Below are 13,610 nucleotides of genomic sequence, written 5' to 3' on the forward strand. Positions count from 1 at the left end.
TCAAACCTCCGAGCTGCCGCAGATAAAATTCATCTCATTAAATAAACTGTTTTGGTTCTTGGGTGAAAACTGTCATTCAATGAGTTTTTTAGCCTTTTTCTTTAATTCTGAACAACATCATCTGAGGAACTATTAAAGATAAAAACCTGAAGTTTTCTCATCATGTCACTGATTCAGAATCTGGAATATTAGACAGTAGCTCATGAATTTCCAGTTCACATGAGTTTATTAATGACCAACTTAAAAATAAAATACTGGCTGGAATTCATTTTTTAATCATAAATTAAACTTTTGTTTGCATTTTTCCTCGTGATCTTTTTATGTTTAATAAGAAAAAACTTTTTAAAAATGTTTCCAAAGGAAGAAACTATTTAATAAAAAATCTAATTATTTTTAATAATGACTTTCTTAATTGATATTTTTTGGCACTCAGGAAGAAATGTTTTTATTTTTCAGTCATCACTGACTACTTTTTGTAGAAATAGAGAGATTTATTTTTTATTAATATCTTTCTGGTAAAAATAAAATAAAATGATTATTAAATAATAATAACGTATTTTTATGATTGATATAAATCTATTTATTGCTCATCCCCTCCAGTTCTAACACCACTCTTCTTAATCTTCCTCTTGTTTATTTTATTTTAATAATAATTAACCTGTTAATATAATGAGATTATTGGTCTTCTTCTTATTATTATTTTTATTATTATTGGTATAAATTTGGCTATTAAATTACCTCCAGTTCTTTCAAACATCACTCCTCTTCATCTTCATCCTACTTTGATTTTATTTTAATAATAATTAACCTGGTTACATATTATTATTATTATTATTATTATTGTTATAAATTTATTTATTAGATTACCTCCAGTTCTTTCGAACACCACTACGCCTCCTCTTCATCTTCATCCTCCTCCTCTTCCTCCTCTGTTGCAGCTGCCCCTCACTGCGCATGCTCCGTCCGGTCACGACTCGGTTCTGCGGCTCTCCGGTCCAACATGGCGATGAAGGCTCTCCGGGGGATGATGAACGGAGCCATGAACGAGCTGTCATCCGCCGTCAGCGGCAGCAGACCGGCGGCCGCCGCTCCGAGCGCCGCGTCCCGGGAGCAGGTGATGGCGGTGACCCGGGACTACATCTCCCAGCCCCGCCTCAGTGAGTCCCGCCGCCCGTCCGGTTCTACTGGGTCTACTGGGTCTACTGGGTCTGGTTCTGCTGTTAGTCAGAGACTAATCAGGGATCAGGATAGAAACTGATCACTGATCATCTCGATTGATCAGCATCAGACGCTGAGAACGTTTGAACAGAAATATCTAGAATCAGATTTAAATGTGATTATTGGTTATTAGTTTGTTATGATCACATGTACAGAGATGTTTTATGTCTTCCTGTGATTTTGTATGTCAGTTTGTGTCTTTTGTCATTTTGTTGAATTGTTTTAGTTGTTTTGTGTCTGTTCTCATTTTGTTTTTATTTGTTGTGATTTTTTCCATTTTATTGTTATTTAGTGGAAAATTGTCATCATTTTGTGTATATTTTTGTCAGTTTGTCATCTTTTTATTATTTTTTGTGTCTTTTTTGTCATTTTGTTTCTTTGGTGATTTTGTGTCTTTTTGTTATTTTTTGTCTCTGTGATCATTTTTTCTATTTTTTTCTAATTTTGTGTCTTTGTAGTGATTTTGTGTCTATTTTAACGTTATTTTGTGGAAATGGTGAATTTCTTTTGTCTCTGTTGTCTTGTTGTGCGTCTTTGTGATCATTTTGTGTATTTTTTGTCATTTTGTCATGTTGTTGTTATTTTTTCTGTTCTTTTTGTGGCCATTTTGTGTATTTTTTTTGTCATTTTGTCATGCTTTTGTTATTTTTTCTGGTCTTTTTGTGGTCATTTTGTGTAATTTTTGCTATTTTATGGATATTTGTGATCATTTCTGTATTTTTTTGTCATTTTGTCATGTTGTTGTTTTTTCTGGTCTTTTTGTGGTCATTTTGTGTAATTTTTTGTAATTTAATGGATATTTGTGATCATTTTTGTGTCTTTTTCATCTTTTTGTGTCTGTGAATATTGTCATTTTGTCAGATTTTTTTTTTGACATTTTGTGTCTCTGTGGTTACTTTGTGTGTTTTTGTTTGTTTTTGTGTCTAATTTTTGTCTCCTTGTCATCTTTTGTGCCTATTTGTGAATACTGTGTCACTTTGTTGTCTCTCTTTTATGATTTTGTGTCACTCATGAATGTTTTTCACTAAATGTTGATCATTTATTAAAACATTTTTCAGCTCAGATGTAGAATAAATTCTCTCCATGATGTAATTAAACTCCTGATGATGTTTGAATCTAAATCACTTTTTTAAATAACAGAAAGCAGAAGTCTGATTTATCTAAAACCTTTATTTTTTTACCAGATCACTGCTTTATTTCTCTGTTACTGATGCTGTTTTGTTTCCTGGTCAGCCTATAAAACTGTGTCTGGAGTCAACGGGCCGCTGGTGATTCTGGACCAGGTGAAGGTGAGACTAAAAATAATTCAGATTTTATTCATTTATCTGTCAGCAGCCTGAGAGGAAGCTTCAGTTTAATACGTTTATACGCTGAAAGACAATTTAAATATCAGAAAAAGAACGACCTGACTGCAGCTGCACCAGAGATAAACTAAAATACTTTTAAATATGGGATTTAAAAGCTGCTTAATAATTAAAGAATGTGAAATTCCCTGAAAATAAAATGAGACTGTATTTCTAATTATTGTATTTTTAATTATAGTTACTGTTTTATCTATTTTTAATTTAACACAAATGAACTTGATTTTAGTTTTTAGTTCATCTTCATTTCTACAAACCTGCTGCTGAAAGTTTAGTGATAATTATTTCAGAAATGTGCAATTTATCAAATTAAATTTCTGAAATCTGGATATATTTTATAAAATTAGAAAATGTAAAAAAAATGTATGATTTGAGATTAAATTTATGTTTTAATCATGAAAAAATAAAAATAAATGATCTTTTTTCTGGTAGACATTTATAAAATTTTAATAAAAACCAGCACTTAAAAAAATGTTCTTTTTAGTTACTCATTAGTTGTCAGAACCTCGACATAAAGTTTAGTATTATTTCACAGTAAAGTTCTCCTGCTGTTCTCCTGATTCTCTCCTGATTCTCTCCTGATGTTCTCCTGTTGTTCTCCTGCTGTTCTCCTGCTGTTCTCCTGCTGTTCTCCTGATTCTCTCCTGCTGTTCTCTTGATTCTCTCCTGATTCTCTCCTGTTGTTCTCCTGCTGTTCTCCTGCTGTTCTCCTGATGTTCTCCTGATTCTCTCCTGCTGTTCTCTTGATTCTCTCCTGATTCTCTCCTGTTGTTCTCCTGCTGTTCTCCTGCTGTTCTCCTGCTGTTCTCCTGATTCTCTCCTGCTGTTCTCTTGATTCTCTCCTGATTCTCTCCTGATGTTCTCCTGATGTTCTGCTGATTCTCTCCTGATGTTCTCCTGATTCTCTCCTGATGTTCTCCTGATTCTCTCCTGATGTTCTCCTGCTGTTCTCCTGATTCTCTCCTGATGTTCTGCTGATTCTCTCCTGATGTTCTCCTGATGTTCTCCTGATTCTCTCCTGATGTTCTCCTGATTCTCTCCTGATGTTCTCCTGATGTTCTCCTGATTCTCTCCTGATGTTCTCCTGATTCTCTCCTGATTCTCTCCTGATGTTCTCCTGATGTTCTCCTGATTCTCTCCTGATGTTCTCCACCAGTTTCCGCGGTACGCAGAGATCGTCCACCTCACGCTGCCTGATGGAACCAAGAGGAGCGGTCAGGTTCTGGAGGTGACCGGGTCCAAAGCAGTGGTTCAGGTATCTGATGTTCTTCAGGACTTTTAAAGAGTGAAGTTCTACCAGATCGTGGTGTTCACTGAGTTCCTCCTCCATGTCGCCCCCTGCAGGTGTTTGAAGGAACTGCAGGCATCGATGCCAAGAAGACCAGCTGTGAGTTCACCGGAGACATCCTGAGGACGCCGGTCTCTGAGGACATGTTGGGTAAAACCGTTAGAATCATTCCAGGCTGAACTCAGAAGGTTTTAGAGGAGATCAGATCTGCAGGTTGTCATGTGGTCATGTGGTCATGTGATCATGTGGTCATGTGATCATGTGTTTACAGGTCGAGTGTTTAATGGATCTGGTAAACCCATCGACAGAGGACCAGCCGTCCTTGCCGAAGACTTCCTGGACATCATGGGTTCGTTTCAATATAATATCATATCATATCATATCATATCATATCATATCATATCATATCATATCATATCATATCATATCACATAGTAATATAATAATATAATATAATATAATATAATGTTCGTGTGTTGCAGGTCAGCCGATAAACCCTCAGTGTCGTATTTACCCTGAGGAGATGATCCAGACCGGCATCTCAGCCATCGATGGGATGAACAGCATCGCTAGAGGACAGAAAATACCCATATTCTCTGCTGCGGGACTTCCTCACAACGAGGTATGAACTCCACTGATGATGCTGCCACCACCGTGCTTCACATCATGATGCTGCCACCACCATGCTTCATCATGATACTGCCACCACCATGCTTCACATCATGATGCTGCCACCACCATACTTCACATCATGATGCTGCCTCCACCATACTTCATCATGATACTGCCACCACCATGCTTCACATCATGATGCTGCCACCACCATACTTCACATCATGATGCTGCCTCCACCATACTTCATCATGATACTGCCACCACCATGCTTCACATCATGATGCTGCCTCCACCATACTTCATCATGATACTGCCACCACCATACTTCACATCATGATGCTGCCTCCACCATACTTCATCATGATACTGCCACCACCATGCTTCACATCATGATGCTGCCACCACCATACTTCACATCATGATGCTGCCTCCACCATACTTCATCATGATGCTGCCACCACCATGCTTCATGGTGGCAGCTGGAGGGTGGGCTAGAAAAAAGCACGTGCTTCAACCATCCCATTTTGGTTATGATGATGAAATTGACAATATAATGTTGTGTTGAAGTGTCTGACCAAAATAAATTCATTCATTCATTCATTCATTCATTCATTCATCATGATGCTGCCTCCACCATGCTTCACGTCATGATGCTGCCACCACCCTGCTTCACATCATGATGCTGCCACCACCGTGCTTCATCATGATGCTGCCTCCACCATGGTTTACATCATGATGCTGCCACCACCATGCTTCATCATGATGCTGCCTCCACCATGCTTCACATCATGATGCTGCCACCACCGTGCTTCATCATGATGCTGCCTCCACCATGCTTCACATCATGATGCTGCCACCACCATGCTTCACATCATGATGCTGCCACCACCATGCTTCACATCATGATGCTGCCACCACCGTGCTTCACATCATGATGCTGCCACCACCGTGCTTCATCATGATGCTGCCTCCACCATGCTTTACATCATGATGCTGCCTCCACCATACTTCACATCATGATGCTGCCACCACCGTGCTTCATCATGATGCTGCCACCACCATGCTTCACAGTAGGGATGATGTTTCTTGTCACAAAAAGTCAAACTTCTTTGAAAGTGATTGAGTGGGTGAATATTTTTTATAGAAATGGCATATATACTGTTTCATTCTTTTTATATACTTTTAACTCTCATAACTCCATATATATCTATTAAAATCGAGATTACCCTTAAATACTGTCTATATCCCATAATAAATAAATGTGTCTGATAATCTTACAGTCTTGCTATTTATTTTATAGTTAGTATTGTTTTTATAATGTATGTTTTAAAAAAATAACTACACAGTGACATTATCCGTATGTTACAAGCACACACATACATACACAAATATTTATATATATTTTCCTTGTGTTCCAAAAATGTAAATTACAATTTTGGAATTGATTTAATTAATAAATTGATAAACACATTTTATCTTCTACATGTATCATCTGTCAAACAATAACATGTATCATGTTTATATATCCATCACTTGATGTAATTTTTCTGCATGTTGAGTTTTCCTTATTTCTCTCAGTGTTAACTGCTGTTGCAATGTTTTCTGAAGCCACTTCTTCATGATTCTTTATCTTTCATCCAGCATTTCTCTCAGCATTAAATACTAAACAGAAACTGAATCTTGTGTTTGGTTCCTCTGTGGTCGTCGTCCCAGAAGATCCTAATCAGTGTTTGAAACAAAGCCCGTTAATTTCCTGCCTGTGATTTTCTGTCTGATCCAGAGGGCCAAGACTTAATTAAATCTGATGAATCACACTCATTAATTCAATGTAAATGTGTCGCCTTCTTGTAATTAGTGAAATTTAATTAATATCTGAAACCATCTGGGCCAAAGGTGAGCAAATGTTAACAGATGTGTTTTCTGTTCTCGTTGTTTCTCGACTCTTCAGATTGCTGCTCAGATCTGTCGTCAGGCCGGTTTGGTGAAGAAATCCAAAGACGTGATGGATTACAGTGAGGACAACTTTGCCATCGTGTTCGCAGCCATGGGGGTGAGAACTTCCTGTTTCTGCTTCACCACAACAATGTGACACTTTGAAGGCCATGAGGGAGGTTAAAGCAGCAGGTGTTACATGAACATCAACAGGATTTTCTGTTTCTCTGTCTGCAGGTGAACATGGAGACGGCTCGGTTCTTCAAGTCAGACTTTGAGGAGAACGGATCGATGGATAATGTCTGTTTGTTCCTCAACCTGGCCAATGACCCCACGTACGAAGTTTAGCAAAGATTAGATTTTTCTTTGACACTACTGATTTGGGACCTGAGCTTAGACTTGTCTTTCTTAACCTGGGACTTTAGGTCTTATTTTGAGACCAAACTAAAGACTTGTTAGTGCTCACTTGGGACTTCAGACTATGTTGTCTTGACTTGAGACTTGGTAATCTTGATGTCAGTTTGTTAGTTCTGACTTAGGACGTGACTTTAGACTTGATATTTTTAACTTGAAACTCTGTAGTTTTGACTTGAGTCTAGATCAGTGGTCGGCAACTGGCGGCCCGCGGGCCAAAACTGTCCCGTCAGGAATAATATCTGGCCCGCCAGATGATTTTGAAAATTTGAGCCAGTCCGTCACCGCAACACGAAACTCGCGTGGTCGGCTGCTGCCGGGCATTTCCGCGTTTGCGCTACTGGTCGGACACGGTTGTAGCCAGATTTCACTGAGCAACAGTGTGTGCAAAACATGTGTGTCTCAGGAGTCATTTTTAATACATCTGTGATCAGAATTGAGACGTGTGTCCCAAGCAGCGGCGATCAGCTGTAGGAGCTCCGCTGCTCGCGGTATCACCCCCCCCCCCGCTCGCGGAATCGGAGCACACACCCCCGCAGGTTGGCCCGCTGTTCGATTGCAAACATTTTGGCCCGAAGCCACATCTACTTGCCGACCCCTGGTCTAGATTATGGACTTGTTAGGCTTAACTTGGGACTTGTTCATTCTGACTTGGAACCTGACTTTAGATTTGTTGGTCTTGACTTGAGACTTATTAATCTTTACTTGGGACCTGACTAGGGGTTTAGTAGTTTTGACTTGAATCTTATTAGTCTTGACTTGAGACTCATTAGCTTTCACTTGGAACCTGACTTCATACTTGTTAGTCCTGACTTGGGACCTATCTTTAGACATATTAGTCTTAACTTGGTACCTAACTTGAAACTTGCCAGTCTTGACTCGAGGCCTGTCTTGGGACTTGTTCGTTCTAACTTTGGATCCTACCTAGGTCTTGTCAGTCTTAAGTAGGGACCTGAATTGGGATTTATTAATCTTGACTTAAGATCTGACTTTGGACTTATTGGTCTTGACTTCTAACCCAACTTGTTAGTCCTGATTGTAGACTTATTAGTCCTGACTTGGGACCTGACTTGAAACTTGTTAGTCCTGACTTGAGGCCTGACTAGGGACTTGGTAGTTTTGACTTAAGACTTGTTAGTCCTGACTTGAAGCTTGTAAGTCTTCACTTAACCTGACCTGACTTCAGACTTAATTTAAACTTGGGACCTGACTCGGGACTTGTTAGTTTAAACTTGGTACCTGAGTTTCAACTTGTAAATCGTAACTGAGGCATGGTTAGTCTTAACTTGGGTCCTGACTTGGAACTCGCTCGTCCTGGCGTGGGACCTGACTTGGGACTTGTTAGCCCTGACTTGGGACTTGTTAGTTTGCCTTGGATTGGTAGATAGATGTGAACGTTACTTCCTCATTGCAGGATCGAGCGAATCATCACGCCCCGCCTGGCTCTGACATCGGCGGAGTATCTGGCCTATCAGTGTGAGAAGCACGTCCTGGTGATCCTCACCGACATGAGCTCCTATGCTGAAGCTTTGAGAGAGGTCAGCCTCAGAATCACTGCTTTTATTCTGAAGTCACAACAGGAAATAGATGATGTACTTCCTGTCCTGCTCAGGTGTCTGCAGCCAGAGAGGAGGTTCCAGGTCGCCGTGGTTTCCCCGGTTACATGTACACCGACCTGGCCACCATCTACGAGAGAGCCGGCAGGGTGGAGGGTCGGAATGGCTCCATCACCCAGATCCCCATCCTCACCATGCCCAACGACGGTATGCCCCGGCAGGGTCCGCCTCCTGGAGAACTTCCTGGAGAATCTCACCAGGTTCTAACTGGTTCTAACTCTGTCCACAGACATCACTCATCCAATACCTGACCTGACCGGATACATCACAGAGGGACAGATTTACGTGGACAGACAGCTGCACAACAGACAGGTAGGAGACACTCGGACAGGTAAGAAACAGACTCAGGTAATGAAGTAACTTGAACAAGTAATAAAGAGACTCACAGATAGACAGACTCTTTTAGGTCCCAAGCTGAGATCAACCGGTTTCAAGTCATACCAGCAAGTCCCAACTATGCATCAACAAGTCTAAAGTCATGTCTCAAGACAAGACCAACAAGACTGAAGTCAAGACCAGTTAGACGTCAGGTCCCAAGTCAGAACTCACAAGTCCCTTGTTTAGATGAGCAAGTCTAAATTCAGACCCCAAGTCAAGACTAACAAGTCCAAAGTCAGGTCCCAAGTTAAGACCAGCAGGTGTTAAGTCAAGAAAGATAATAAAGTAACTCGGACAAGTAATAAAATAACTCGGAGAAGTAATAAAAAGACTCAGACAAGAAATAACGTAAGTCCCTAGTTTAGATGAGCAAGTCTAAAATCAGGTTCCAAGTCAGAACAAACATGCCAGAGTCAGGTCCCAAGTTAAGACCCACAAGCTTAAACTCAGGTTCCAAATTAAGAACAAGAAGTCTGTAGGTAAAAAATGTGAATTTGCTAACTACTGGCTTGACTTGGAACTTGTCCAGTTGGACTTTGATCCTGAGTCTGATCTTGTTAGTCTTGATTTGGTGCTTGACTTGGTCACACCTGATGGTCTTGACTTGATACCTGACTTGTAACTTGGTGTTCTTATTATTTTGTGTCATAAGAAACTATTCTTTGCAGTGATAAACCATCTCCTAGTTTTGATGTTTCTGCATGTTCTCTGTCTCATTCAGTCTCACTGTGAGACTCGTTAGTGTTGACTCGTGACTCGTTAGTTCTAATGATTGTGATCTCAGAGGTTAAATGAATTAGATGTGTTTCATGTGACTGTGACTCTGCTGAAGGAGCAACAAGTCAACCATTAGAACCTTCTAGAGGAACTGTGCTTCATGTTTGTGGTGGATCCGCTTTGATTTCACTTTCTCCTGTCAGATCTATCCTCCCATCAACGTTCTGCCGTCTCTCTCTCGACTCATGAAGTCGGCCATTGGAGAGGGAATGACCCGCAGAGACCACTCTGATGTTTCCAACCAGCTGGTGAGATTTAATTTGGCATTTTTGACAAGAACGTATGAAAACAGTGTTTCCTGTCCAAGTGAGACCTGCCCTGTGTCTGTGTGCAGTATGCCTGCTACGCCATCGGTAAGGACGTCCAGGCCATGAAGGCGGTGGTGGGAGAGGAGGCTCTGACGGCTGATGACCTGCTCTACCTGGAGTTCCTCGCCAAGTTTGAGAAGAACTTCATCTCCCAAGGTGCAGTGGGGCAGATCAGACTCTTACAGTCAGGACTCAGGGGACAATTAATGGATGAAAATCATGAAGAGAATAATGAAAAATCTGTCATGTCAAAGTAAAACCAGATTTCTATATAAAACATAAAATAAGTGACTGCATAAGTATTTGGTTAATGTCTGAGAAGACTGTTATTACCGATTACCTGACTCGAAGTCAGCAGTTAATAAATGGATGATCTGAGGTCAGTGGTTGTAGTCTAAAGAGTCCTGGATCTGGAAGGTCCAGTCTCTGGTGGATCAGAGCTCCTGGATAGAACTACACCATGAAGACTGAAGAACCAAGAAACTCTGAGAAAAGGTTGTTGAAAAGCATCAGTCAGGACGATACAAGAACATTTCCAAGCTTCATGGAGACAAAGAGAAAGACTCTGATGGAAAAATCTCCAATTAAATGTGGACTAGAGTTCACCAGAAGACATGTGGAGACTCTGAAGACACCTGGAAGAAGGTTCTTTGGTCTGAGGAGACCAGGATGGAGCTTTATGACCATCAGACTAGATGATGTGTTTGATGGACACTGAACATCATCACATATGCACCATCCCCACTGTGAAGCATGGTGGTGGCAGCATCATGGTGTTCCTCAGCAGCAGGTCCTTGAAGACTTGTAAAGGCAGAGGGTAACTAAAATCCTGGAGGACAACCTGATGCAGTCTGAAGAGAACTGAGACTTGGAGAAGATCAGTTTTCCTTCCAGATGATGAGTTGAAGCAAACAGACAAAGATCCTCAGAGGTGGTTTGAAGACAAGGCAGAAGTTCTGGAGTCCAGACCTCAATCCAGATGAGAAATATTAATGTTCTGTTGACTCAGGATCTCTGTGGAACCTGACAGAGTTTAACAGTTTAATAAGAAGGAAGCTTAGATGTTCAGATTGATGGAGACCAACAGGATCCATGATGGAGGTGCAGCTGAAAGTTCATCTGCTGAACACTGACTTATGAAATGACTGGTTTCATGTGTTAAACATCGTCTGTGGATTGATGAAGTGTTGGTTTTCTGCTGTTTGTGTTCAGGTGCCTATGAGAACAGGAGTGTGTTTGAGACTCTGGACATCGGCTGGCAGCTCATGAGGATCTTCCCCAAAGAGATGCTGAAGAGGATTCCTCAGAGCACGCTGGCCGAGTTCTACCCCCGAGAGGCCAAGCACTAACCGACCCCCGCTTCCACCGATCCGCCAGCATCCAGTGTCGTGTCGTGATTTCCAACTCGTGACCTTCATGTGGCTTCAGCAGAGGTTGGAGGAGCCGAGGTTTGTTTACGAGGAGAAGCATCTGGTCTGACATTTCATTACCGATGCTTTTAATTAGCTAACGAGAGGTGAGATTACTGCCAGACAAACAGAAACAAGACGATGGGAAGATTTTAATTAAATATCAAAGGTTACCGCGGTGTGTAGGAGTTTAGAAAGACATGAAGAACGAGCAGGAAGTTTATTCAATACCGAGAGATGAACAAGTCAGAGATGAAAATATTAATTAAAACATCCCAAAGAAGGTTTCATGTCTGATAAGGAAACAAACAGCTTCTATAATGAAACCTATGGAGGCATTTTCCATCATTTTGGACACTTTTAAAGTCAATTTGGACACATTTTTAATCACTTCTGGGACATTCTGGGCAAATTTTAAATAATTTTGGGCAAGTTCCTCATTAAAAAATGTCTTTTTTGTTTGAAATCATTGATGCACAGAAGACATTTCTGACTTTTGTTTTGTAATGTTGTAATTTGGGACAAAGTTTGTGTGTTTCTGGAGAAGTTTTAAGTCATTATTGGCAAATTTTAAGGAATTATGGAGGCATTTCCAATCATTTTGGACAATGGAGAGATATTGGATAGATTTCAAGTCATTTTGGACACATTCTGAGTCACTTTAAAAGCATTTTAGGTCATTTTGTGCAGATTTTAAGTCTTTTGGGACAATTTTCAAATCATATTGAACAATATCAGAGTCAATCAACTAGTTTCAAGTCATTATTGGTAAATTTAAAATGACTGTGAAGGTATTTTAGATTATTTTTGACAAATTCTAAATCATTTTGGACAAATTTTGAGTGACTTCTGAGACATTTTGGGCAAGTTCCTCATTCAAAAATTGACCTTTTCTCTTTTTCTTTGGAATCTTTGATGCACAGAAGACATTTCTGAGTTTTCTCTCCTTCTTCATGGTTGTTCTGTTTCTGGGAGCTTCAGGACTTTAGATTGAAAAATGAACCTACAGTGAGGAAAAATGAAACTCTGGAGTTCAGAGGGTTAACCACAGCTTCTTTTTTAGTTCATTCTGTGGTCAGAAGTGATAAAATAAAAGCTAATTTCAAGCTGATTCATGCGTGTTAACGTGCTGCAGATCATTTCTGTCTCCTGCATGAGTAAAAAATGTGAGTTTAAGTGTTAGCAGCAGCTCTGTGTGTTCGTCAGGCCTCAGTTTGATTCATTTAGAAGTTTTCTGTCCCTGCAAACGCCACATCCGGACAGAATGTCGTGTCCTGGTTGGGAATAATTTAACTCCTGACACGTTTGGGGTCGTGGCGTCGCTGCAGATGGACTCGTATGTGAGCGGACGATAATGAGACGTTTGAGGCAGCTGTGAGCTTTAAGCGCTGCAGGATGTTGTGGATTATCGTTGTTTTATTCTCGTGCCAAGAGCTTGAAGTGGTGATGAATCTGTGTTTCATGTTTTCTGCTTCACGTCACACGCCGGGGCTGAGATATCTATGAATTATGTATTTCAGTTTGACTAGATGTAGGAGCTGCATGCGCTGTCGTTGGATGTTCGCTGTCATGTGGAATAAAAGCTGCTGTCTCATTACTTCTGATCCGCTGTGGTGTTTCATATCTGCATGCACGGTGACGTAAACTGAAATAAACAGCCTGGATGCCAAAAAACATCATAAAATAATGAAAAATCTAATTAAAATACACTCATTTTCATAATTAACATGCACTTTCTGGCCCAGTTTACTGGGAGATCATGTGCATATTTATTTTTTTGCTTTTGTTTTGATTCTTTAATGTTTAATAAAGGCGTGAAAACAATACAATTACCTACAATATAGTATTCTAATGATACATATATATGGACACAAATAGGTAGAAATCATAAAAAATTATATTTATGGTGATATAAATTGTTTTAAATGTTTAAATTTCTTCCTTTTTGTGGATGTGGTTATTATTCTAATTTACCTGTTTTTATTTTCTTGTACGTGTTAACTCAGTACAGTTATTTTTCACAATTAAAATTAATTTTATGGTCTTAATTTTGCATGAGCTCTTGTGTATTTTTTTGGCTATCTATGCGTGCCTTTTAGTTATTTTCTGTTATTTTGCTGTAGTTTTTGGGGCCCCAGCTGCCAGAATATTACATTTTTAAATTTTTATTATTATGAATATTGGGTACATAAAATCAGGAGCTCTTAACATTAAATTCGCTATACTTAATTTTCCAAATGTGTTGATTACATAAACAAATTCCTTAACTGCAGAAGCCACCTGTAAATTCTCCT

The 13,610-nt window shown here is 39.9% G+C and overlaps 2 protein-coding genes across 2 annotated transcripts in view; one reads left to right on the forward strand and one right to left on the reverse strand.

Moving 5' to 3' along the window:
- Positions 1-989, reverse strand: part of LOC110970292 (caspase-3-like) — a 30,140-nt gene extending 29,151 nt beyond the window's left edge. The window contains exon 1 of the mRNA XM_051938573.1: positions 868-989. The gene's annotated coding sequence lies outside the window, so the exon portion shown is untranslated. The remainder of the gene's footprint in view (positions 1-867) is intronic.
- Positions 990-1,000: 11 nt separating this feature from the next.
- Positions 1,001-12,913, forward strand: atp6v1b2 (ATPase H+ transporting V1 subunit B2). The gene is made up of 14 exons (XM_051938518.1): positions 1,001-1,157; positions 2,452-2,507; positions 3,736-3,834; positions 3,924-4,017; positions 4,139-4,216; positions 4,350-4,489; positions 6,431-6,532; positions 6,652-6,749; positions 8,243-8,366; positions 8,441-8,591; positions 8,674-8,756; positions 9,743-9,847; positions 9,934-10,063; positions 11,120-12,913. The coding sequence occupies exons 1-14, from the start codon at positions 1,001-1,003 to the stop codon at positions 11,254-11,256; spliced, it is 1,554 nt and encodes a 517-aa protein (XP_051794478.1). The 3' UTR covers positions 11,257-12,913.
- Positions 12,914-13,610: the final 697 nt, after the last annotated feature.

This window comes from Acanthochromis polyacanthus, chromosome 18 (assembly GCF_021347895.1).
Source record: "Acanthochromis polyacanthus isolate Apoly-LR-REF ecotype Palm Island chromosome 18, KAUST_Apoly_ChrSc, whole genome shotgun sequence".
NCBI lineage: Eukaryota > Metazoa > Chordata > Actinopteri > Pomacentridae > Acanthochromis > Acanthochromis polyacanthus.